Raw genomic sequence first — 26,636 nt, forward strand, 5'->3', positions numbered from 1 at the left:
GGCGGGTCATTCAGTATACATTCTCCAATGCATACCCATGTGTCAACTTGATATCTCCATATCCATGACTTGTGAGATCAAGTCATCGAGTTGACCTACATGCTAGTCTTATTACATTAACATTGTCCCTGAATGTTAATACTCGACTAGGAATGATTTAGAGTAGTGTTCCCTATATCATCTCACTATCGATTCAACCAATCGATTGATATAGGTAAGAACCTTCTACTCAAGGACGTTATTATACTTAGTTTATTTGGCACCAATACAAGTATAATAATCAAACAAATGCCTTTATTAATATAAGAATATGATACAATAAGTCCATAATACAATCATCAAATGATTGGCTCTAAGGCTCTAGCTAACAAGATCCCCTTCAGCAAGAAATAAGAAGTACATCTGTCCTGCATGAGCGAAACTAAAGGCGCAGAATGGAGCATTAACCCTAGGAGGAGAGTCATGCTTCCACGGGTTTAGTCCACATTAACTAAAACAAGGTCTAGCTAAAGACCTAAAACAAGCGTTTCTTGGGAGGCAACCCGAGGGTTTTCATTTTAGTTTTCATTTCGTTTATCATTTTATTAGTAAGTTCGAGTCGAGTACTTTTATTATTTCTTTAAATTTTGAGTATTCATTTTTAGGATGAGCAGAGCCTCCACGAGCTGGCCGTGAGCATTTCATGGGCTTGGGGGCATCAGAGAAACCAAAATGGCAAAAGGCAAGTCACCGTGAGCTTAAAGGAGTCGGTCGTGTGACCCCACACGGCTGTGCGAAGCCAACAAAGGGACGAAGGCCATGGGTCATGCAACCTTGCACGGTCGTGTGGCCTATGCAAAGAAGAGAAGAACACGAGCTATGCCAATCGGCACGACCGTGCGAGAATGCCAGAGAGGGAGAAGACTCAGGCCGTGCCAATTGGCACGGTCGTGCGACATATGCATAGAAGAAGGAGAAACTGGTCGTGCCAATTGGCACGACCGTGTGACTTTGGCCGAGGGGAGAAAAGAGGAGGTCGTACCAATTGGCACGGCTGTGCAAAACCCCACCTAACCCAGCCGTGTCCCTACCCGTGTGCGCCGCCTACTCCTCCAAAAGCCCTAATTTCCATCTCCTTCTCTCCCAAAAATCCTTCTCCTCCCCACTACACCTCATCAAACCCTAATTCTCACCTCTAGAGCTCATTTTTGTTTAGATCTACATCTAGATCTAACACTTCTTCAAGCCACAAATCCGGAAAGAGAGAAGCAACTTCCCTATTTTTCCCTCCTTCTCCTCCTCTCCCATCCTCATGACCCATCTCCACAAGAAATTCCTCAAAACCTTGCACATCATGTCGCAGATCATGAAGAGACTTCATCGAGGAAGCAGTGGATCTAGCGAATGAGATGCGCTGGGAGGCGACAAAGGCAAAGGGAAGGCTTCTTCTTCAAAAGACAAAGGAAAAAGGGTGGCACGCGGCGAAGGTAACGAAAACGAGTTCAATATTATTTTTAGAAATCATGAACAAAAATCTAGATATGATATCCTTGTCGTTAGAAAAATTATATGCACTAAGTATATGGATCCCATTACTATGGATATGCTAGGAATTAGGATGATGTAGATTGGATGATTAGTTCTTTATATTGGAATGATATTATGTACGCTCATGCACCGACTTACCCCCGCCTAGTCCTTAAATTTTTGAGCTTGATTGATGTTAAATTTTCTTCTGAGGATGACTACGTAGGGGTCATAACTTTTAAGATGATGAATAAAAAGTTCGATGGACTTTTAGTGATTTTAATAATTATTTTGGTTTACCCATTGGTAGTGCCCGTGGATTTGATGATGAAATGAGATGGAATGAATTTTGGATGTCAATAACCAGATCAAAAGACCCTTATGAACCCTCTAGAGTCAAGGCATCCCGCATGCAAAACCCGACCTTTAGATACCTTCATCGAGTGATGAGCAAAACGATCTTTGGTCGAGGAGAGAGTGATGGGGTGGTTAGAAAGGTAGAACTCTATTCTATTTGGGTGATGTTGAATAAAGTAGATTTTGATTCCAGATTTCATTTTTTGCAAACTTTGTTGAGGGAAGCTAAGGCATCTTCGGGGATGATAGTGTTTGGTGGATTGATCACCCAAATAGCATTCAATCTGGGTTGTGAGCTTGATGGATTAGAGGTGATTCATGGTAACGACAAGATCAATATCGATTCTTGTCTTGCTATGAAGATGATTTGTCGGGATGAGAATGAGTTTGCCTTCCCTAGGAACAATGGTTTTCCATTACCCCTTCCTTGCCCCGAGCGCACTTTAGTTCGCAACCCCGTGAATTAGATGATTATTGATTTACACCCTGAGACTGTACCCTCCATTATAGAAGAAACCGAGTACCACCAAGAGCCCTCGTCATCACGATTCCCGCAGCCTTTCGGACATCCGGAACCTTCTAGGCACTCTTTTGCCTATGGCGCGGGACCCTGTAGGTTTGATTTTTCTGGCTTCCATGCCTCCTTAGACTCCCTTTATGAGAAGCAAAATACCTAACAATAATTGTTGGAGGGTCGTTTCAAGTTATCTGACGACTAGTTTAGGGAGGTACAGGACCATTTTCAGTTTACTAGGGAATTCCATACTCAGGTGACAGGGTTCGTTCAGGATTATGAGGTTGACTAGGAAAGAATGAGAAATTTTATAGATGATATGGATATCACTAGACAACAAGTATATGCCCTTTATCAATATCATCAATACCTTGGTCATCTTCCTGGTATGCCTAGATTTCCCCCTGGCACACATCGGGGACCCTCTTATCCCCCACGCCCGCCACCGTATTAATTTCATCGGGACGATGAAAAGTTTAAGTTAGGGAGGGTGTTGTGTCTATCTACACAACCTGAGTTGAGTTGAGTTTTCTTTTCTTTCTGCATTTTATTTTGTTTTGCATATTTTATTAGTTTGCTTTGTTTATTCGCATTTTATAAGTTTCATATTTCTAGTTTTAAGGCATATTTGAGAACATCAAATCTTCTACTTTTTCTGCTACTTGTCCGACAGCAAAATGACTAGCATCTTCTTAGTTCATATGTTGTCAAGATAGTGTTAGTATGTTTGGTATATCTCCTTTCTCTATCTTTAGTAGTATGAAATAAGCTAAGTATTGTATGGAGTTTGGTATAAGTTTTGGCCTAACCTTAAGGATCTTATTTTCTCTTTAAAATGTTACCTACTTCCACGGGCATAGGTACACACGCATAGACATTGAAACTTTACTACTACTCCATTGTTTTTCACCTTTACCTAGCTTCTGTGCTAACTTGAGCATCGAGTGATCACACCGAGTCTAACCTCAATGAGCATTCTAACATCTTGATGAGTGTTTGTAGGAATTTTATGGGCCCCTTTGCCATCGTGTTATTTACAAACTTTTTCACGACAGTCTGACTCACCTGACAATGATCTCTATCAAAAACAGAGGTCAACCGTCATAGTTCCACTATTTTGTCTTCATCTAACCTATTTGATGTGAAAATGATAATTTTTTTTACCTTTCATGTCATGAGTCTATGCCATCCTGCCGTAGTAAGGCGTGGTGAAACTATAACGGTGGAAGGAGAAGATGAGACGCAAGATGTCAGAGTGTGAGCCCACAATTACGAAGATGTTGGCCAACATCGCAATGCGGTGATCTGGCAGGCCACCTAAAACGATGGTGAGATCGCAGAGTTCTATGGATCATTAAAGGCGGAACAAGGATAACTAGGGTTGAATAATTTATTTAGGGCCAATTTCACTTTTTGTCGATTTGGCTGTCTTAATCCACATCATGTGCTCGTCAAAATTGTTGACCAATGAATCTCCTTCACATGCAGGGGTCGGCTTGGTCACACATCAAAGATTTTGTGCTGGCTTGGTCACACATCAAAGATTTTGTGCTGCGACTACCTGATTCGGAAAAAAAAAACATCGTGAATCAATTTGGAAGAACATTAATTTGAACTATTAAAGTTAAAACTATGACAATAGCCAGGTTAGCCCTCACGGGTTGACATAATTGATATTTGTATGAGTGGTTATTTTAATAAGTCTTTAGATCAATTCCTAGCGGGTGCAAAATCTCACTGGATGTCTGACCTTCTCCATGCAAAAGATCGTTGTATTAAAGCAAATGCCCTTATGATTTACCTTATTCCAGAGAATATGAGGTCGTCCTCAAAAGGCTGCTAAGGTGACGACCTCACCTTTATTCTCTCCAATGACAATAGCCAGTCCAAAGGTTAATGAGACTTTAAATTCCAACTGCAACGTACTATAGAATTTTTTTCATTAACGGGACGATAAATTTAGAAATGTTGTCTACTTGAATTGACATTCATAAGTACTTTCTCATTTAATTTGGTGGCTGATGAGAAATTTTTATCAAACCGGATAGGTATCTCTAGGATTAATCTCTTACAGGGCTAAATATCTAGATTAAAAAAAATAATTCCTGTTTGTATTTTATAGGCGACAGAAATAAACTGTTTGTATTTTATAGGCGACAGAAAGAAACAGAAGCTTAATGAATACTAATGAATTAAACATGGTGGCACTAATGAATAAACATGATCATCAGTGAGGCAGCTGTTGCGGCCCCCCGGCCGGCCGTGGTTGCCGTTTCGGGCACTGATAGCACTTGGCGAAGAGCCCGAAGGTGTCCACTTGCTTCACTAAGTTGGCAATGCTCGACCACCCGCCGAGCCCGAACCCGACGACGAGAACCCACCCCGCGATGAAGACATTGAGAACGAACATCCCCGTCCAGCTAGGGAGGAAGAACGGCGGCTTCTCTGCTGCATTCTGCAATGAGTCAAAGAGTTCACCAGGTGTTCGATGAAATGCCCGGCAGAAATAGCGTATCACGAAAATAAATATATAGATTAGTCGTTTTCGTTAATCCGTCGACTTTAACATATTAGGGAGGGAGCGTGATATGAACCTGGCGCGCGGCGGGGGTGCGGAAGGTGAGGATGTGAGCCACTGTGGGGACGATATAGACGGCGAAGCTGACGAGGAGGGCGCCGACGGCGGAGTTGATGGGGCCGAAGAAGGGGAAGATGATGGCGAGGAACCAAATGGGCACGACGACCGGTAGGCGGACGACGGCGCGGAGGAAGATGCTCTTGGTACCGTGCATCCCGATCAGCTTCTCCCACACGAAGTACAGCGGAGTGCACGCGAAGCCAAAGGTGATGAACTGGTGGATCAGCATCAGGATCACCGCCACGTCGCGCCACCCAGACCTGGGCAGGAGCGAGAACGCATTGGAGTGCGTCAGCAGCTGGTCGCCGAACGCCCAGTAGACGGTGGCCGCCGACGGCAGTGTCAGCGTGAACACGTACAGCGTCGCCAGTAGGTAGAGATATTTGAACTTTTGCGGCTTCCACATCGCGTGCATGATTTCCCTGCAACAACAATAGGAAATTAGGAATCTTTTCAATTGCCAATTGAAATTTCTTCAAGATTACTGCTGTTTGTCACATGAGTGACTAATTATCCTTTGAAGATTTGATCAAATCTAAATAATCTCGGTCTCCATCTTGTTTCTTGACATCTAGAAAAATAACAAGACTTGTTTTATGCCTTCGTCGTTGCTACCTCTCCAGCCTCTGAGACTTCAAGCTCAACTAGTAATTATTAACTAACCGATGATGAGCTTCATAGATGATCACTTCAATGGATGCTTGCTTTAATGAGTTTGATGGCACTCACACGGTGATGGCGTGGCCGCCGAAGGTGTAGAGGATGTTGGTGGCGCCGGTGAAGTACAACACCGGTTTGGTTGGACCGGAGTGCGTCACGCCGTCCACCTGCGTCATCCAAACGTCGCCATCTTTGTTTTGTCACCAAGAACAGGACAAGCAAATGAATTAGCTAAAGGATTACTTAATTACCTGACCATGGACGACGGCGGAGATGGTGAGGTACCAGGCGGTGTAGGTAGTCATGCCAAGGCCGAGAAAGGACCAAACCCTGTAGTTTTGGTAGGAAGGGATGAACACTGTGGTGGCGCAGCAGGCCCCAAATATGTAGGTCCATGTTCGCTTGTCCAGCCGATCATTGATGTAGTAAATGTTACTGCATGCTCCAAAACCACCGAACAATCAAATCTTCCACGAGCATGACTAATCTCTGAACAAACAAGAGACGAAGAGAGAGGAAGACGATGAAGCATCAGTACCTGGCACAAGCAATGAGTTGGATGACGGAGCCAAAGAGGAGGAGGCTGCAGTTGAAGGCGAGTCCGATGGCCTTCGAGGTCGGCCCCAGCAGCCCATCCAACACCTCGAACCACTGCCAGATACGAGCAAGAGTTAAAGATCTGATTTGTTTTTCTTCTCCTATCTCAAAACTTTGTCAAATTTTGCTTTTCTTCTCCAAACTCAAAACAGGGAAAGGGGAAAAGGAAAGCTCAGTTTATGAACTTAATCAATTTTTATCAAATCACAATTTTTATCAAATCACATACGCACTCTTATTTCTATCGATGTTATTCTTTCCAATCGAGTACTTTTTTTTAAGTAGGCAAATCAATTTTTTTTACCGATTTTGATTAATTAGCCTTAAAAAAACATCACTCTCAATGTATTAAGATTAAATTAATATTTAAAAAAAATATAATTATAAAAAATAAATAAATATATAAAAATTGATTTCATATCCTTCTGAAAATACCGACTGATCCGTCGGACGAATTATAGTGATTTGTTCCAATCCAAGACATAAACAGAGACAAGTATAACCCTTTCAAAAAAAACTTTTAAAATAAAGGAAGAATAAAAGGGGGATTTCTTTTAACATGAAATGGATATTTCCATATCTTTTCTTTCTATATATTTCTAACTCATGGTTATGAAATGATAAAATATGACAAAAGCTATACCAAGAATTGGTTCAATAGGAATGGGCGAGATATTTAAGTTCATTAATATTTAAAAAATCATCAGTTTTAATATATTATGTCAAATTAGTATTTGAAAATATAAATATAATTATAAACACAAGACGAACTAATAAAACCTAATTTCACATAATTCCTAGTTCTCTAGATCTATCAATTAATTTTAACTAAAATTCTTTAAATTTATTCGGTCAAAAAACCAACTAATACACTTAAACATCTCAGAATAATATAAAATCAGTTGTTATATGTTCTTCTAATTCATATAAATGTCATCAACTATCAATTTTATCCCATATTAAGAGTAATAATTTTTTTAAACACAAATTAGATTTTTTTAAAACATATTCGTATTTTAAAAATCATGAATATATTTTATCAAATTGATATTTAAATACATGATTATAATTATAAGAATTATAGAAATAATAAAATATAATTTCACATCATTCAAACCACTTTAAATCTATTAACCGATTTTTTAATCTAGTTTCTCGTAATTTTTTAAATATAAATTATTTTTAAAAAATATTTAGATTAAAAAAAATATTATTATTATTAATATATGGAATAAAATTAATATTTAAGAGTTTTTTTTATCAGTAGAACTAGATAAATATATAAAAAATAATTTTATGTCAAATCTTTAAATTAATAAACATAATTTTTTAAATATAAAACAATCAAAATCAACTAAAGAAAACCGATTCGACCCTTATAAAAAAGGCACTCTAGTACCATAATATGGAAAAAATGAAAGTGATATTTGATAATTTTAAAATACCTGATTTAATCATTTTAAAAATTATTCAATAAAAATAATAAATAAATAAAAAAAAATCTGTTTATTGAATCTCAAAACATGACAAAACAGAGGATGTCATATGAACCTGGATGATGTGATTCTCGAAGCTAACGTTCTCCTTCTCCTTCCTGGAACGGTACTCGATGTAGAGGACGCTGATGAGGTAGGCGGTCCAACTCCCCATGAAGCCGTAGAAGATCTGCAAGATAACACCCGACGCCATCCCCATCTGCGAGAACGAGTAGGGAAGCGTCAGCAGTACCTGCGCCACCTGCGTTCGATGCAAAAGTATCAATCAGTCTTGGACAAAGGAGATGAAGCACTAAAAGGAAGGTACGTACTTGATTGGAGGCGCAGCTGAACCAGGCATCCCAGGCGGAGCCGCCGTGCCAGAGGAGGCTCTTCAAGCTGAATCCATTCGCGCCAGCGGCCTTTTGTTCTTCTTCTCCGACGCCGATGCTCTGCTCCAGCTCCTCCCTTAAGGTGCTGCTGCTGGACGACCCTATAACTTCCGCTCCTTGCATCTGCTGCAGCATCTCCTTTCTCTTCCTCTATTACCAGCACCTGTTGCAGGACATTAACTAGCGGAATGCTCAGTTCCGAACACCATCGCCCATTTTAAATCTGTCTGCTCGCTGTGCAGCCCATGCAGCCATGCAACGCCATTAATCACACTAGCCGCATAATTTTAGTAACTGACTAACAGGGAGAAGGGAGGATCTGGCTGGATTTGGACGCAGTCGCATATGGAGATGGAGCGCCATATGGGCGCCCCATGGATGCCCAGTTGCGTTTGTAGTCAAGATGATAAGAATGTAATAAAGAAAGAAAAGAGCTAAGAAGTAATTACTTTCTCATTAATATTAAATAGGCTAATAAATATATAAATAGATGGTCTAATAATTATATAAAAAATATTATAATATATATATAGTAACATATTATGATATTTATGATAATAATAATAAATATGTTTGTGATTACAATCTAAATATAGTAAATCATCAATAATTGAAATCAATTTTTTATTTATTGATAAATCTTTTGATTATTATTTTAGACGGCTATCATTGTCGTCATTTCCCCCGATAAATTCAACAGGATGTATAACACGTTAAGTTTGGTTGTCAGTCTATGAAATCATTGTCAGGATAATGATTTAGTGAAGATGTCAACAACTTGATCCTCTATAGAGATGTATGAGACTGATAGTTGTTTAACTGCTATACGTTCTCATACAAAGTGAAAATCTATCTCCATATATTTGGTGCAAGCATGAAAAACTAGATTTACAGTAAAATATGTTGCTCCAATATTACCACACCATATCTTAGATATAATATCGGTAGAAAGATGCAATTCTGAGAGAAGGGATTAGAGCTAAATGATTTCAAGCGTTACATTAGCTACAACTTTATATTTACCTTCAATACTGGATAGAGATATAGTAGGTTGCTTTTTAGAATGCCATGAGAAAAGATTTCGTCAAAAAAATATTGCATACCCTCCAGTAGAACGTTTGTCTTCAGGAAAGTCGACCCAATCTACATCACTAAATGCATTCAACTCCCATGAGGAACGTCGATATAAAAACAGTCCATGAAGAATAGTACTTTTGAGATAGCAAAAGATCCTCTTGACTCCTTCCCAATATTGTTTAGTGGGAGAGTGCATATATTGACAAACCCGATTGACAACAAAAGATATGTTAGGACGTGTGATAATGACTTATTGTAAGGATCCAACAATGCTCTGATATGTTTGAGGATCGGCCAAAGCAAGAGATGATGAAGGCGCAGAAAAATTATCTACAACAATCAATGTTGAGACAGGATGTGCACCATCCATCTTAGCCCGTTAAAGGATTCTAGTAATGTATTTGCTTTGTGAAAGAAGATAACCATCTGGATTCGAGAAAAGTTTAATACCAGGAAAGAAATGGGTTGTACCGAGATCTCTAATAGAAAATTCTTTATTAAGAAGATGAAGTAGAGAAGTGATGCATTCTTGATCATTATCGGTTAGAAGAATATTATCCACATAAATAAGGAGAAAAGGCATAGAGCTGGCATTGCACTTATAAAATAAAGAGAAGTCACTTTTTGAGCCAAAGAACCCTTGAGTGTGTAGCCAAGTAGAGAGATGATAAAACCATGTATGAGAGGTTTTTTTGAAGACTATATAATGATTTCTTCAACTGTCTAATTGGCATATTGGCTAGTTGGAGCTAACAACTATAGATAGTAATAATCTGATGGTTGTAATCATAATAACCAGATTGAATGTATTATTGAAGTCAATACCTAGTTGTTGATTGAATCCTTTTGCCACAAGACAGGTTTTATATCGCTTAAGAGAGCCATCAGCATGATACTTGAGACGGAAGATGCATTTGGAACCCATAATATTCATGGAGGCAGTGCAAGGAACTAAGCACCAAGTCCTATTACGAAGGAGAGCATCAAATTTTGTAGTCATAGTAACACGTCAATTTAGATCCTTAACAGCCTATATAAAGCATGTTGGTTCGATAGATTTTGAAGAGACCACTAGAGCCCGTGGAAGGGGATATTGAGTGGCGTCTGGTGGGCATCGTGTATAGATATCACTTAAGGGAAGTGTGTGCCGAGGAACATCTTTATCAGAATCACTTTTCAAAAAAGGCAAGGGGCTAGGCTGGGAATGCGAAGATGCGATATGTGGCATATCCAAGGAAGGAAGAAAATTATCCTCATGATTGGATGATGTGTTAGAAGGATCAAAGGAGGATGTCTCAAAGAGTGACGGAGATGGAGCTAGACCCAAAATATCATTATCGCGTGTACCATTTTCGATAGAGAAGATAGATGTTGCATGCTTGTTGTAGGGTGGGTGGTACCAAATATGTGCTACTTGTCTTGGGAGGAGAGGATGAGCATGCTACTGAAAAAAGGAAGAGTGACTCATCAAAAATAACATGCCGAGACATATAAATCCACTCGGCCGGTATATATCAGCAATAATACCCATGATGTAAATTATCATAACCAAGAAAACACATTGTTATGAACGAGAGTCTAATTTATGTTTAGAGCATGGACATAACCACGGATAACATACACAACCAAAATCTCGAAGAAAAGTATAGTTAAGAGTTCGATTTTAAAGCTTCTTTAGTGGACACTTTTGATCAAGTAATGGAGTGGGAAGACGATTTATGAGGTAAATTGCAATGCTAACGGCTTCATCCCAAAATTTACAAGGAACCGATGCATGATTAAGAAGAGCTAAGGCTGTTTCCATTATATGTAGATGTTTTCTTTCTGCAAAATCATTTTGTTTGGGGGTATGGGGATAAGCGACTTGATGAATAATTCTACAAAAAGCAAGATGGCGATGAAGAGCTTGATACTCACCTCCCTAATCAAAATGAAAAGCAAGTATTTTGCGACCAAAATAACGCTCAACTTGGTTTTGAAAATGACAAAATATGTCAAATAAATTATACTTTCATGTCATAGTATAGAGCTAAGTAAACTTGCTAAAATGGTCAATGAAAGAGACATAATATAGAAATCTTGATTTGACAGGATAGATGCGGGACTCCAAATATTAGAATGAGTTATTTCAAGTGGAAAATTAAAAATATGATTAGATGGAGAGAAAGATAACTTGTGACTCTTGGCTTCTAAGCATGCTTTACATAAATGGGGTGATGAGGTATATGAAATAGGTAAACTAAATTGATTTATAATTCTTTAAACAATACGAAGAGAAGGATAACCAAGACAAGCATGCTAAACTGGTTTATTAGTGTGTTCACTAATAAAAACTTTAAAAGGACATTGAAGATGGTAAAGACTATTTTTAAACTTGGTATGAAGTAAAATTGCACATGTATGTTGTTTTATTTTTTATAAGACAATGATCATGATAAAATTCAAAGAAGACATTGTTATCAAGACTAAATTGATGTATATAAAGTAAATTTTTAGTAATAGATGGAACATAATAAATATTGCACATGTCAAAAGTTCGATTAGATAATTGAAAATATGTGTTTCTATAGTTAACAATTTACAAACCTGAGCTATCGTTTACCTGTACCGTATCCATGCCACAGTAGGGTAAGATTTTTGTAATAATGCGATGGTCTAGCGTGACATGATGAGTTGTTTCAATATCAAGATACCATCCCATAGATGAAGATTTTGTCGATAAAAGGATGTCAGAATAAATTTATGGTGCGACTTGCATGATTAAAAATTTGTCGGAAAATAAACAAGAGAAGTTCGCTCCTTTGCTGATATAAAAAAATCTAGAGACAGATCTCCTATAATAAATTTGGTCGCCACTGGGAGATGTTTTGATTCTATCCGACCCAAAAAGGTGACGTCGGCTGCTAGCAGAATAGAAGAAGGAGAAAAAGGAATTCACACAGGGTTGCAAGCTGGAATTCAGGAGAAGCGGATCCTCTGGTCCGCAAATTTACGGACCAGAGGATTGTCCTTTGCATGTGATTGGATAATTTAGATAGATCCTACCTATTTATAGATGAAATCCATTTAAATCATTTAATAAATCTGTTGATCCGTAAATTATGAATAAGAAGATTCCGTTTGGGAATTCAACGGCAAAGAGGAACAGGGAGCCTTTTGTTTTTCTTTCTTCGTGAGCAACAGAGAAGGCGGAAAGAGAAAACAAAGGAGAGAGAATAAATTTATTATTGATTAAATAAAAAAAGAAAAACATGGCAGAGGGACCATAGAAAGAGAAAGGAAAAGCCACGGCAGGTAATAGAACGGGGAAGAAACAAAGGTCTCTGATATCATGATAAAAATATAATAAATAAATAGAAAGAAAAAAAAAATTATTTTCTCATTAATATTATCATAAGATAATAAATTTATTTATACAAATAGTTAAATGCATCATCATTACAAGACTCTCACCTATCACCTATCAAATATTTCATCGTTAATTATTTTTTAAAAAATATTTAAATAGGAAGGGGATGTATTTTGTTAAATTACCTATCATTTGAGGGCAAGAGTAAAATAGGTAAGTTATCAGTAAAATAGGAAGGAGAGTCTAAAAAACGGCAAGTGCTTTTGTAAAATTATGTCTAAAAAAAAATAAATAATAATCTTAATTAATTTTATTGATTATTTTTGGATGATTGATTTAGTTTTATGAAAGTTTTTTATGAGTCATTAGGATAAATTAAGAAGCACACATGGTGACCAACTCAGTTCAGCATCTTTTGATTGCACCCTCCATATATAAAAAAAATTCTTATAAATATATTATAGCTAAATATTGAATCATGAATATCTTAATGATAATATAGAGACATTATTTAAGGCCAAGAGTGAAATAGGGAGAGGAGGTAAAATAAAATAATATTAAAATATGCATTGTACTTTTGAAATAAAAGATGACTATGGTAACTTATAATTTGATATTTATTAGAAAGTTTAAGGAATTCTTTTAGCCAGACAGAAATAGACCCCTTATTTAATTATAATAAAGTTGACATTCTCTTCTCTAATCAATTGAACATCCTACTAAGACTAAAATATATATGACATAAACAATAAGAATAAAATAATAGACAATTTGATTTCAATAGAAATTTAAATCAATCAATCCTCATCGATTCTTCATCATTTTCTCCTCCTCTCTCCCTCTCTAATTTTTACTATACCTTTTTCCTTCTTATCTTTTTTATATTACAATGCATCAATCCATCTATTTCGCTCTTCTGCATATTGATACAGTCACATCAATCCATCTGTATCTTATCGACTCTTCTTAAAAATCACAGCTATATCTATTTATGTATGTATCTTTTCAGGAAAAATAATATGTATATATATAAAGAGAGAAATGATATACTGTCTGACACTTCTTGTGTGACCATGAGCGACATCCTACATGAACGATCTGACGCAACCAAAACTTATTTTTTTTAATCTCTCTCATCTACATGCAACAACTTTTTTCTCTTTCCTTTAAATTAAAATAAAATTTTATCTTCTCTCTCCTATTATTACATGAAAGAATCATTGTGGTAGTGATGACATAATATTGTAACAACAATGGTGCTATAGTTGCTACAACTATGCAATAGCTGCTACAACGATATAGTGGTGCAATAGCTGCTACAATGGTACAGTAGCTACTACAATGGTACAGTAGCTGCTATAATGGTACAGTAGCTGCTACAACGGTGCAGGAGCTGCTATAATTATGCAAATAGATGCTACAACGGTGCAGTAGCTATTACAATAATACAATAGCTGCTACAACGGTGTTGTAGCTACTACAACTGTACAATAGTTGCTACAATGGTGTAGTTGCTGCTACAATGGTGCAATAGCAACTACAACAGTGCAATAACTACTACAACGGTATAGTAACTGCTACAATTATATAATAACTACTACAAATATGCAATAGCTACTACAACGCATCATTAGCTGCTACAACACAACATTAGTTGCAACAACACAATAGTTACTACATAGTAGTAGCTACAACGATACTGTAGCTGCTACAACGGTGCTATAGCTGCTACAACTGTGTAATAGCTGTTACAATGATGTAGTAACTGTTACAATAGTGTAATACCTGCTATAACGGTGCAGTACCTGCTACAACTGTGCAATAGTTGTTATAATGGTGTAGTAGCTGCTACAACAGTGCAATAGCTGCTACAACAGTGCAGTAACTGTTACAACGGTGCAGTAGCTGCTACAAAGGTGTAGTAGCTACTACAACAGTGCAGTATCAGCTACAACGGTGTAGTAACTGCTATAATTATGTAATAGCTGCTACAAATATGCAATAGCTGGGTTCGGTGGCATCACAGAGGGGAAAAGGGCGCCGACTAGGGCATGCGAGGAAGGGAAAGAAAAGAGGAGGAATCGACAGATGGGAGGAGGAGGAAGAGAAGTGCCGGCTTCTCTCTTGGTCACGATTTTATTGCACGAGGAAAGGACCCGTGAGGCACCGATTGTAAGGGCGGTTAGGGCTCGGCGAAGATGAAGAAGAGGGCGCGTCGGGGAACGGCTCGGGCACGCGGGAGTAAAAGGAATACGGAGAAGAATAAAAGAAAAGAGAAAAACAAAAGAAAATAAAACATCTCCTCGCTTAAACGGGGTAGCCTAAACAGGCTTTCCCGGTCCCCGTTTTTATCCCCGTAATCCCATACCCAAGAAGGACTAGTGCCTCGCCATGCAATCCTGGAAGCCAATTTTAGAAATTAATATTTAATTGAATTTATAACAAAGGTGGATTTGGATCAATAATGTTAAGCATCGTTTGCGATCCTAATCTAAACCATTAAGAACATATAAGTTAAATTTAGAATCAATAATGTTAAGTTCCGTTTGCGATTCCTAATTTAATTTCTAAAGAATACAATAGGTTGTTTAGAAAAGGTTCGACACTTGTACAAAATTTTTGTACAGTGGAGCCGGTACGATCTTTCTAGGATCAACCAACAATTGGTATCAGAGCTAGGGTTTACCTCTGTGTGTTTGGTTTTCAGTTTAATTATGCACATGTCACACATAATTTAGGCAGGGTAATAGTAGGATGTGCTAACTCTGTGGTTGCAGGCTCTAACTATTATGACTTACAGATATTGTGTGTGATTGCACCCTTAGACATGTCAAGGATATTTTTGTATGTGCATGATTGTATATATTAAATACATCAGGAGTTGTATTAGTTTTAAGATTTTACATTCTTGTTTCGATCTAGATTACATGTACATTCCTTTATAGAATATAGGATCGATATATGTAAAATTCTATTTTTGTTGCGGATCGTATCCTTGTAAGGCGTGGTACTATTGGAGGACCAGAAGCGCGGCGGAAAAAGGAAGCTCAATGGACCCGACAACATGAACCCTAGGGTTGGCAACACGCGAAGGACAGTGATGGAAATGCCATAATAGTTGAAAAATAATTTCCATATTTATTGCTTTTATTTACTGTTATATGTGTGATGTGTGATGTGTGCTTACTAAGTTAAAATTTCTCACCTTAAATAACTAAGTGGGAGAGAGATTTTTTAATAAATTTCACGGTCTCCATTACTGGTTTATAAGTGATGCAAACAAACTTGCACATTGGCTCTGAGTGCCTTCCTCCATATCGGATGAGATTATTTATGGATCACTAGATCAAACTTTCATTTTTGGATGACTATAGGAAATTAATTAGGAGCATGTGATCTTCCCCATCGGAAGGGGCATAATCTTATTTAATGGACTAAGTGTCAAGTAATGGTATACACTTAGGCACGTCTAATAGTATCCTCCCCATCAGAGTCACTGCTATTATTTATGTGATCGAAGGAAAACCAACTATTAATTTTATTTGTCATAAAGTTAGGTTGACAAGAATAAAATTAATGGGTAAAACCTCCTCTTACAAATGTTTGATTTTGTATACGTCCACACTATCGTGACATGCAAAATTCACGGTGATTTGAGGTGTTGGTTAATTTAAATAGTATTGTTTGAGGAATCAATATTATTTTAAATTTAGAGTCTTGACCAAAGTTTATTTTATGATTATTAGGATGACTTTCAACCCACTAGCCATCATACTGAAAGAGAACAAACTTACTAGTCCCAATTATATAGATTGGAAAAGAAACCTTGACATTATCCTAACTGCTGAGGGCTATAAGTTTGTACTGTCAGAGGAGTGCCCTAATGCGCCTAATGGTGAGTCTACCCAAGAGGAGATTGAGAATCATAGGAAATGGGTAAAGACAGATGAGATGACGCGGTGTTACATTTTGGCTTCAATGTCAAATGTGCTGCAACATCAGCATCAAGATTTACCAACAACTTATAATATAATGAACAATCTCAAGAATCTCTTTGGTCACCAAGATCGAGCCGCTAGGCAAGAAGCTATGAGAAAGTTAATGACAACCACCATGATAGAGGGAACTCCCGTAAGGGATTATATCCTAAAGGTAATGACTTATTTAAACGAAATATCAATCCTTGGAGGAGAAATTGATGGTGAACCCCAGATCGATATCATTCTCCAAACACTACTCAGAAGTTTTGAGCATTTTTGCCTGAACTATAATATGAATAAAAGGATGTATTCATTGACGGAACTGCTAACAGAACTTCAGGTAGCAGAAGGTCTATTTCGTCATAATTCTTAGATTCATTATGCTGAAAATGGTTCTACTTCTAAGTCGAAAAGCAAGAAGAAGAAGAAACAAGCTGTTTTAGCAAAGAAGGTGAATAAACCTCAAGGTACAGGACAAAAAGCTGGTATGAAGAAGCCGAAGGGCAAGTGCTTTATCTGCAAGCAGTCAGGACATTGGAAGGCAGACTGTCCTCGTAGGAAAAAGAACAATAAAAGCATATCTGATGCTCTAGTAGTTGAAACATGTTTAGCAGTGTTATCTACCAGTACTTGGTGTGTAGATACGGGATCCACTGATCATGTCTGCAACTCTTTGTAGGGGTTCCAGGAAACCCGACGACTATTTGAAGGAGAGATAACCGTCTACATGGGCAATGCTACTAAGGTGGCAGCTGTTGCAGTGGGAGACGTCTACTTATCTTTTGATAGGAATAAAAGTTTGATTTTAAGAAATTGTCTTTATGTACCCAGTTTTAGAAAGAATTTAATTTTAGTTTCTAAACTATATTTGGATGGATATTCTATTTCTTTTAATAGCAATGTGGTTATAAAGAAAAACAGGGTTATTATCTGTTCAGGTGCATTGGTTGGCAATTTATATACTTTAAATCCAATTTCTTCCACAAAGCAACAAATGGAAATTAATAACACATCTTCTAATTCCAATAAGAGAAAGGAACTTTCAAAGATGAACCAAACATATCTTTGGCATCTAAGACTTGGTCATATTAACTTAAGTAGGATTCAAAGTCTTATAGCTGATGGACTCTTGGGTTCATTAGTGGTGAAAAACTTTCCAACCTGTGAATCTTGCTTGGAAGGTAAAATGACCAAGAGACCTTTTAAGGTCAAGGGGTATAGAGCCAAAGATGTGTTAGAACTGGTTCATTCTGATTTATGTGGTCTTATGTCTATCAAGGCAAGAGGTGGTTTCGAATACTTTATCTCTTTCATAGATGATTATTCGAGATACGGATACATTTACTTGATGCGCCGCAAGTCTGAGTGCTTTGATAAGTTCAAAGAGTACAAGGATGATGTGGAGAAACGTCTTGGTAAAAGTATCAAGACACTACAGTCTTATCGTGGTGGCGAATACCTCTTAGGAGAGTTTAGGAATTACTTATCAGAAGCTGGGATTCAATCCCAATTATCCGCACCTGGTACACCCCAACACAATGGTGTGGCAGAACGAAGGAATAAGACTCTTATGGAGGTGGTTAGATCGATGATGAGTTATTCAGAATTACCAAATTCTTTTTGGGGATACGCTCTGTAAACGGCAGCGCACATTCTGAACTTGGTACCTTTTAAATCAGTACCCTCTACTCCCACAGAATTATGGAATGGGAGAAAGCCTAGTCTGAGATATATTCGGATTTGGGGTAGTCCAGTACATGTGCTGAAAGCAGATGCTGATAAGTTGGAATCTCGTACAGAAGTTCACGTGTTTGTGGGGAATCCTAGAGGAATGAAAGGTGGTTTAATTTATAGTCCTAAAGATCAGATGGTCATTGTTAGCACCAATTCCCAGTTTTTAGAAGAAGACTATATAGTGGACCACAAGCCCAAAAGTAAAATTGTTCTAGAAGAAATAAAAGAGGACACGTCTACTTTAGTACCAACAGTACAAGATGAAGTTGTTAGTTAGAGCCCTAGAGCCAATCATTTGATGATTGTATTATGGACTTGTTGTATCATATTCTTATATAAATAAAGATATTTGTTTTTGGTTATTATACTTACTTGTATTGGTACCAAATAAACTAAGTATAATAGCGTCCTTGAGTAGAAGGTTCTTACCTATATCAATCGATTGGTTGAATCGATAGTGAGATGATATAGGGAACACTACTCTTAATTATTCCTAGTCGAGTATTAACATTCAGGGACAATGTTAATGCAATAAGACTAGCATGTAGGTCAACTCGATGACTTGATCTCACAAGTCATGGATATAGAGATATCAAGTTGACACATGGGTATGCATTGGAGAATGTATACTGAATGACCCGCCATGAGAAAGTATCATGGATCGTTATATGAGTGTTATATACTTTCTCATGTGACTATTAGTATGACTACTAGTCCTTAGACCTGAAGTCACCATGGTTCCCTACATAAGGAGTTATGTACTTTGGTTTCGTCAAACGTCACCCGTAACTGGGTGGACTATAAAGGCGATTACTGGGTATGTAACAAATTATGCGGAGGGATGTGAGTGATGTAGATGGGATCTATCCATCCTATATGACGGGAGTGACATCGATATTCTTGATAGAGTGAGACCACGAAGTGCATGACCATGCCCAAATGAGTCAATATGAGATATTGAGCTCATTTGATTTAGTGAGTCTACTTGGAGTTCAAGATTTAGATTGATTAGAGGATGACACGGTCTATGCCTCACATTGATCAATCTAGATGTCTAGGATAGAAGGGCAATGTCATATTTTGTGAGGAGTCACAATTAGTAGTCACAAGGTGATGTTGGATCTCAACATTCTTATAACTTGGGTAGTAATGATGTGTTGCTAGATACCGCTCATTACTTATGCTTCTAAATGGGTTTAGGAGCATTGCCAACGTTATAAGAACCTATAGGGTCACACACAAAGGACAATTAGATGGAGATTAGGTTCATATGATGAACCAAGAGGATTAGATTCATGTGATGAATCAAATTGGATTAAGAGTAATCCTAATTGCACTAATTGAGTTGGACTAAATTTGATTCATGTATTCAATGAGTCTAATTTAGATTATGACTCATTGAATCAATTTAATTAAATGAATTAGATTCATTATATTAATTTGGCTTGAATCAAATGGTTGGATTTAATCAACCATGGGAGTAATGAAGTCAAGTTTGACTTGACTTGAGAGGAAGATGAAGGGTCAAATTTGACTTGACCATTTGCCACCTCATTGGTGAGTTGGCAAAGAGTGGGCCAATAATGATGTACCACATCATCAAGGCTAGCATATGTGTATGCCACCTCATGAGGGAGACCAAGAGTTGTGACTCTTGGTATCCCATGGAGGTTTAAAAGCTTTATTTTTGGCCGGCCACTTATGGTTCTTGAGAGTTTTCATTTTGGTGAGTAACTTCCTTCTTCTTCCTCTCAAGATTTCTTCTCTCCCTCTCCTCCTCCTTGCCATGACTGATCAAGGGTGCTAGCACACCTTTGTTTAGTTTTCTCCACCTATTTGTTCGTGTGGATACTTCTAGAGGATTGTACACTTGACAACCTCGAGATCCGACATCACTTGGAAGAGCGGGATACGCGAAGGGCTTCGCATCGAGGGTAACTTTCTTCTCCTAGTGTAGATCTAGGCTTTAGTAAACTCGTACTCGAATTTTGTTTTATTTTACTTCGTACGGATCCGGTGGCATGGGGGTTTCGGGGTTTCCGCGATGCGAAAAAGCGGTTTTAGCGACTCGAAAAATCCAACAGTGGTATCAGAGCCACGTGCGAAGTCTTGTATGAGTTTAGTTTACATTTTTATGAAAAATGTAGGTTCTGTGATTTTCTGTAAATTTAGGTTTTTTTTATGGTTTTTATGAGTAATTTTCTCATAGAAGCGAAGCACAAGTGTTTAGACACTTGTAGGCTTCGACTACCGAGAAGATTTTTCCAAAATGCCAAGGTTTCGCCCCAAATCCTTTTGGGACAGCGGACTAAGGAGCTGTAGGATCGCTAAGGAACACTCGCGATGGTTAGATCGTGGGTAGGGGCGCTGCCCCTGGCCCCGCAAGGGGATTCGTTCCGCGATTGCGCCCGAAAATCGCTAATCGGGATCGCTGGGAATTTTTCCTCATAAAAATTGTAAAAAATAGTATTATAATTACAGAAAATTATGGAAATTATATAATTTAGAATTATTTATAATTTGTGATGGTCATGGCCCAAAAAGACCCAATTTGATTGGAATATTTGTGTTGTAATTCATAATACGGCCTGTGTGCTGTCATGTGATGTGCGTGTTGTATATTTGATTCGTGACCTGCACGTTGTGCCTTTCTCTATTTTATATTCTTATTGTAAATTAGTTTAGACTCGAATGTAACTCGAGTTTCAAAATTGTAATGTACAAAATTGGAGTGGTGGAAGGTCCACTCGAGACGGAGTTACGAGGAGGGCGCGAGCAACACAAGGTGGTCAAAGGGAGGAACTTGAGAAGCTGTTGACCTTAGGTTGACCATCCGATCTTCTCATTGGCTTGAGGAGATCGTAGTAGGGCCATGACTAATCACAAATAATTTAATTAATTGCTTGTGTGTATGTGATGCATAATTAGTAATTAATTAGTGCCTAACGATAAGATTAGATCTAAATCGTGTACAAGATGCACCCTCTCGATTAGATTAGATCTCAATCGCGTCAACTCAAATGCCTACCGTGCCGTGATACCTATTACTACCTCGATCACATGTGTTGTTGAATCTACCAAAGCAGAGCAACACATATTATCTTGGTAGGGTACGGAGGGACAATCTTGGTCCCGCCTATCAATGCATGGGTGAGTAGAGACGCAATTTGATTGAGTACAACTAGTTAAATTGAATTTAACTGTAGGCATTCTTCAAACGGTTGGAAAGATAGGACATAAATCACATTTATATTAATTCTTGGGCGTATTAGCCAAAACTAACTCAAGTTTTAATATAACTGTGGATAATGATCCTATAAACAAGAGTTGTATAGAGATTTAATTGGTAAATCGTTACCTACCGATCATACAAAACCTTGGGCGTATTAGCCAAAGCTAACTCAAGGGTTAGTATGATGTGGATCTTGTCCCACATGAATTATAGAATTCAGTGGGAGCATCATTTAGTTAAAGGCCTATGATTTAAAAGAATATAATATTTATTTTCTGCATTTTTCTATTGTAGATAACCATGACGTCGAATACGAACTCTTTCTCCCTGCGTTTTGTCCTTGAGAAGGACAAGCTCAACGGAGCAAATTTCCTGGACTGGTATAGGAACTTGAGAATAGTTCTCACCCAAGAATGTAAACTGTACGCTCTGGAGCAGCCCATTCCGGAGGCTCCTCCTGTCACTGCCACGCGAGCTGACCGAGATGCTTACAAGAATCATCAAGATGACGCATTAGATGTGTCCTGTCTAATGCTCGCGACCATGAACTCTGAGCTTCAGAAGCAACACGAGTTGATGGGCGCTTACGATATGGTTGTCACGCCCCGGAGGAGTTCCTGTCCGAAGAAATTTTGGCAGCATCTCCCCTGTACGGCGGACAATCTGAAACTTTTCTACATCCTCATATACCTCAGCCACATGCGGCTGGAATAAAAACAATAATAAAATACAACCACACAAACATCCACGCAGTTTATATAATAAGTAAACAAAACAGTAATACCATGACTCGAAAACAACCCTACTCCACTACACCCATAAAACACAAATCCGACAAACTCACCTCTTCTGCCGTCCAGGCAGGCATGTAGTAGAACAAATCCAAACCATACGAAAATTCATCAATCATAAGAATCCATACAATATCCAAGTATCAAACAAACCAAGTCTAAACATAGTCAAATAAGAAGAAAAACTAAAAACAAAAAGTCAACAAGTCCTCGTGGTCTGCAGGGTACCAGCAACTGGAACTCTCTCCTGACAGCATCAACCTGAAAAAATAACAACAATGGAGGCGGGGTGAGTCCAACACTCACCAGATACAACTGATATACAAAGTAGGGAAATAACACCTAGCACTAATCATGCATACAGTCTCCTGATATAAGAAAGATAAAAATGCAACTGAAGTAAATAGGAGAGAAATCTAACCAGACTATGATAAGGACAAACAACCGAGTGGTATAGAAATCTGATGTCAAACATAGGTATTCAAACAATATGCAATATATGCAGGAAACACAAACACAAGCAATAAATACATCATGCATATGATGCCAATGATGCACGGTCACCCCCGACGCTAGTCAATCATCTCACACAGGTGAGGTGGGTAGTGTGACAACCGTGCACTCGTCGTCACGCTCCCGATGACCGAGTGGACGGGATCTTGTCAATACACCTATCCTCCTACCCTAAATCATAAATGGGGGCTTGATGCCTCAACTCCCGACACGATGGACGGGAGGACATTTCATGTAGTGTCACACTACCCATGAGCGGACCAACGGAGCCAAACAAAGTCCCTGCTGCAACACACTCTGCCTAAATCGACCACTAACCCATGAGTGGTGGTGTGTGCAGATCCATGTAACTTGCGATGTGCTCAACAATAATGGAGCAGACTATCGCACAGCATACAATCATGCAAATGGTGCATGTCAACAACCACAAAATATCCTGAACTAATCCATATACATACATAAGGTGCACCATAAGTCAATGAATCAAACAACGGTACACAGATCAGATAAGGTATACAACCTAGGTCCTGAACATGGTGAAGCATGGTATGTCACTACCCCCTATAAGCATGTATAAGCAGGTAAGGAATACATGAGATGCAAAACAAACAATCAACCAAGCATGTAATAAGTATTGGGTAGTGACTAACCGAAACAAATGAGAAACATAATTATTGCAATTTGTTAAAATCACTACTATGTATATCAAACGACATAAAATCAGAAGTACCCGCCTCCAATCGAAATGGTCCAATCCGACAATCGAGATACTCGTCTCGAATCAAAGTCCTGTAATAAACCGTATAGTTTAGCTAAATTTAATTATAAGCAAAATAGCTAAACCAAATTATTTTTCTCCAGGAACCCTAATTAAATAGTTAATCACAGTTAACTATCCCTAATCCAAAGCTTAGGGTTCCATTCCTAACTTAACCACAAGTCGACGTAACTACACATGAACCACCAACTATATAATGAATCAAACCTATCCAAACAAACTCAATTAAGTATCTTACCCAATTTAAATCTGTACAACTCTAAAGCTTCTGTCAACAGCACAACTGGAGATCGACTTGTCACCACTAGCAACAAAATAAATTGCTGGATCAAGGAAACCACAACAAATCCCATTAGAAATTCTTTCCCACTGTCCAATTAAGATGAGGACATCATAAAATCAGCAATACCTAATTTTCCTTACCCAACTCGTAGCCGTGCTTGTTGATCCACACCAGAACTGTGGCTACTAGCACAAATTGATTGTTGCTGAAACAAAAACGAAACAAACCAAAACAGCAAATAATCAAAATCCTTGAACCTACAGAATTTCCAACCAAACTAAACCTCACCGTGGATTTGATCAAGGCAGAGGGCACTAGGGCAGCGGCGTCGGTACCGTGCAGAGGTGCGGCAATGAACAAGATGATTGGGAACCCAATCTAGGGCACGGTAGCACCAGGGAATTGGCGACGGTCAACAAGACAGCGCACAATGGCGGTCGGCTAGGGCTGAGGAGGAGCGTCACTAGGCGGTGGCTCGACTTCACAGAGAAGAGGAATTAGCAGGAGATAGGTCGGCGATGACTGTGAACCTAAAATCTAGGGCACGACACAGTAAGGGGTGGCCGGCGATCGACTGGTGTTGGAACGACGACGGCGCGCGTGAGGAGATCGGAGAGGTTAGGCTGCTTGCGCTAGGGCAGAGGCGAGCAGCGTCGGTGTGTTCCCGATCTCAACGGCGGAGACAAACAGAGAAGGCGTCTGCATCGCCGGCGACAGTGGAGATAGGGCGTCGCGAGGAAGGAGGAAGAAGAGGAATTGGCACTAGGGCTTCGGCTTGTATGCGTGGAAGGAGAAGGAACCGCCGTGGCGCCGGTTAGGGCAAGGGGAGAGGGCTTCGGCGTGAGAGGAGAAGGGAAGAGGGCGTGCGGGTTTTCGGCGAGGAAGAGAAGAAATAAAGAAAAAAGAAAAAGGAAAAAGAAATATAAAAATAGACATTTCCTCGCTTAAATGGGTAGCCTAAACAGGCTTTTCCCGGGCCCCATTTTTATCCCCGTTAACTCATCCGTACGAGCTCCGAAAAATTCTCGAAAAATTTCCAAAAATTCCAAAAAATTCCCTTATTAATATTCGCTTATTTTCAGTATTTTACAATGGTTGAACATGTTCGTCAACTGTATCAAGGACAAGCGCGACACGAGAGATTTGAGATCTGAAGGGCACTATTTCAGTGCAAGATGTCAGATAGGGCTCCCGTAGGCCCATATGTACTCAAAATGATTGGGTACATAGAAAACTTATAGAGGTTGGGATTCCCGCTTGGCCAAGAGCTGGCCACTGACATGATCTTGCAATCCTTACCGGATAGCTATAGTCAATTCGTTCTAAACTACAACATGAACGAAATTGACAAGTCACTGCCCGAGTTGCTTAGTATATTAAGAACTGCTGAGTTGAACCTTAAGAAGGTTAAGCCCCACTCTGTTCTGATGGTTCAGAAACACAAGGGCAAGGGCAAGCCCAAAGGCAAAGGAAAGTCCCAAGCTAAGGGCAAAGGCAAGGCACTGAAGCCTAAAGGAGGGGTCGCCAAGGATGATACCTGCTTCCACTACGGTCAGACCGGGCACTGGAAGAGGAACTGCAAGGTGTACCTGGAAGATCTTAAGAAGAAGTGAAGTGAGATTTCCACTTCAGGTATATATGTTATAGAAGTCAATCTATCTATTTCTTCATCATGGGTATTAGATACCGGATGTGCTTCTCATATTTGTACTAATGTGCAGGCGCTGAGAAATAGCAGGGCATTGGCAAAGGGCGAGGTGGACCTACGCGTAGGCAATGGAGCACGGGTTGCTGCTGTTGCTATAAGGACTTATCATCTATCTCTTCCCTCTGGGCTTGTATTAGAATTAGATGAATGTTGTTATGTGCCTGCTTTAACTAAGAACATAATTTCAGTTTCTTGTTTGGACAAGAAATGTTTCTCTTTTATAATAAAGGACAAATGTTGTTCAGTTTATTCAAAAGATATGTTCTATTGTAGTGCACCTCTGATGAACGGACTCTACAATCTAGACCTTGAAAGCCCTATCTATAACATAAATACCAAGAGGTTCAAGTCAAATGACATGAACCACACCTATCTCTGGCACTGTCGCTTAGGTCATATAAATGACAAGTGTTTATCCCAGCTCCATAAGGATGGTTTGCTGGACTCATTTGATTTTAAATCTTATGAGACGTGCGAGTCATGCCTACTAGGCAAGATGACCAAGACTCCCTTTAGTGGGCACAGTGAGAGAGCGACTGACTTGTTAGGTCTTATACATAGTGATGTATGTGGCCCTTTCAATGTCGCTGCTAGAGGCAGTTATAGATACTTCATCACATTTACTGATGACTTCAGTAGATATGGTTATGTGTACTTGATGACAAATAAGTCTGAATCCTTTGAAAAGTTCAAAGAATTCAAGAATGAAGTACAAAATCAGCTTGGCAAGAGTATTAAAATACTTCGATCAGATCGAGGTGGAGAATACCTTAGCCATGAGTTTCGTGACTATCTAGCTGAGTGTGGGATTCTATCCCAACTCACTCCTCCTGGAACACCACAGTGGAATGGTGTATCCGAAAGGAGAAACCGTACTTTATTAGATATGGTACGGTCTATGATGAGTCACACATATCTTCCTACATTTATTTGGGACTATGCTCTAGACACGGTAGCTTTTATACTCAACCGAGTTCTACCAAGGCCGTGATAAAGACACCATATAGGATATGGACTGGGAGAGATGCCCAGGTGTCTTTTATGAGGATTTG

The 26,636-nt window shown here is 38.8% G+C and overlaps 1 protein-coding gene and 1 long non-coding RNA gene across 2 annotated transcripts; both read right to left on the minus strand.

The window, feature by feature from the left end:
* Window positions 1-4,595: 4,595 nt before the first annotated feature.
* LOC121999992 (auxin transporter-like protein 1) lies at window positions 4,596-7,982 on the minus strand. Its single transcript, XM_042554581.1, has 6 exons — window positions 7,824-7,982; window positions 6,214-6,326; window positions 5,927-6,110; window positions 5,745-5,842; window positions 4,972-5,437; window positions 4,596-4,832 (listed from the first exon to the last, which is right to left on the minus strand). Exons 1-6 carry the CDS (start codon window positions 7,965-7,967, stop codon window positions 4,605-4,607), a joined length of 1,233 nt encoding a protein of 410 aa, XP_042410515.1. The 5' UTR covers window positions 7,968-7,982; the 3' UTR covers window positions 4,596-4,604.
* A 15,584-nt stretch (window positions 7,983-23,566) lies between these two features.
* Window positions 23,567-24,748, minus strand: LOC121999994. The gene is made up of 4 exons (XR_006116881.1): window positions 24,165-24,748; window positions 24,017-24,081; window positions 23,832-23,916; window positions 23,567-23,604 (listed from the first exon to the last, which is right to left on the minus strand). It is a non-coding gene; the product is annotated as an uncharacterized LOC121999994 (long non-coding RNA).
* Between the last annotated feature and the right edge of the window lie 1,888 nt (window positions 24,749-26,636).

Source organism: Zingiber officinale, chromosome 7A, assembly GCF_018446385.1.
Source record: "Zingiber officinale cultivar Zhangliang chromosome 7A, Zo_v1.1, whole genome shotgun sequence".
Taxonomy (NCBI): Eukaryota; Viridiplantae; Streptophyta; class Magnoliopsida; order Zingiberales; family Zingiberaceae; genus Zingiber; species Zingiber officinale.

What these genes read in the sequence shown, in the direction of transcription:
- LOC121999992 (XM_042554581.1), bottom strand. Translation starts at nt 7,967, where the DNA reads ATGGGGATGGCGTCGGGTGTTATCTTGCAGATCTTCTACGGCTTCATG. An exon ending in CAACTCATTGCTTGTGCCAG is followed by an intron (nt 6,111 to 6,213) that starts GTACTGATGCTT and finishes TGGAGCATGCAG; the next exon opens with TAACATTTACTACATCAATG. An exon ending in CCGCCGTCGTCCATGGTCAG is followed by an intron (nt 5,843 to 5,926) that starts GTAATTAAGTAA and finishes TGGATGACGCAG; the next exon opens with GTGGACGGCGTGACGCACTC.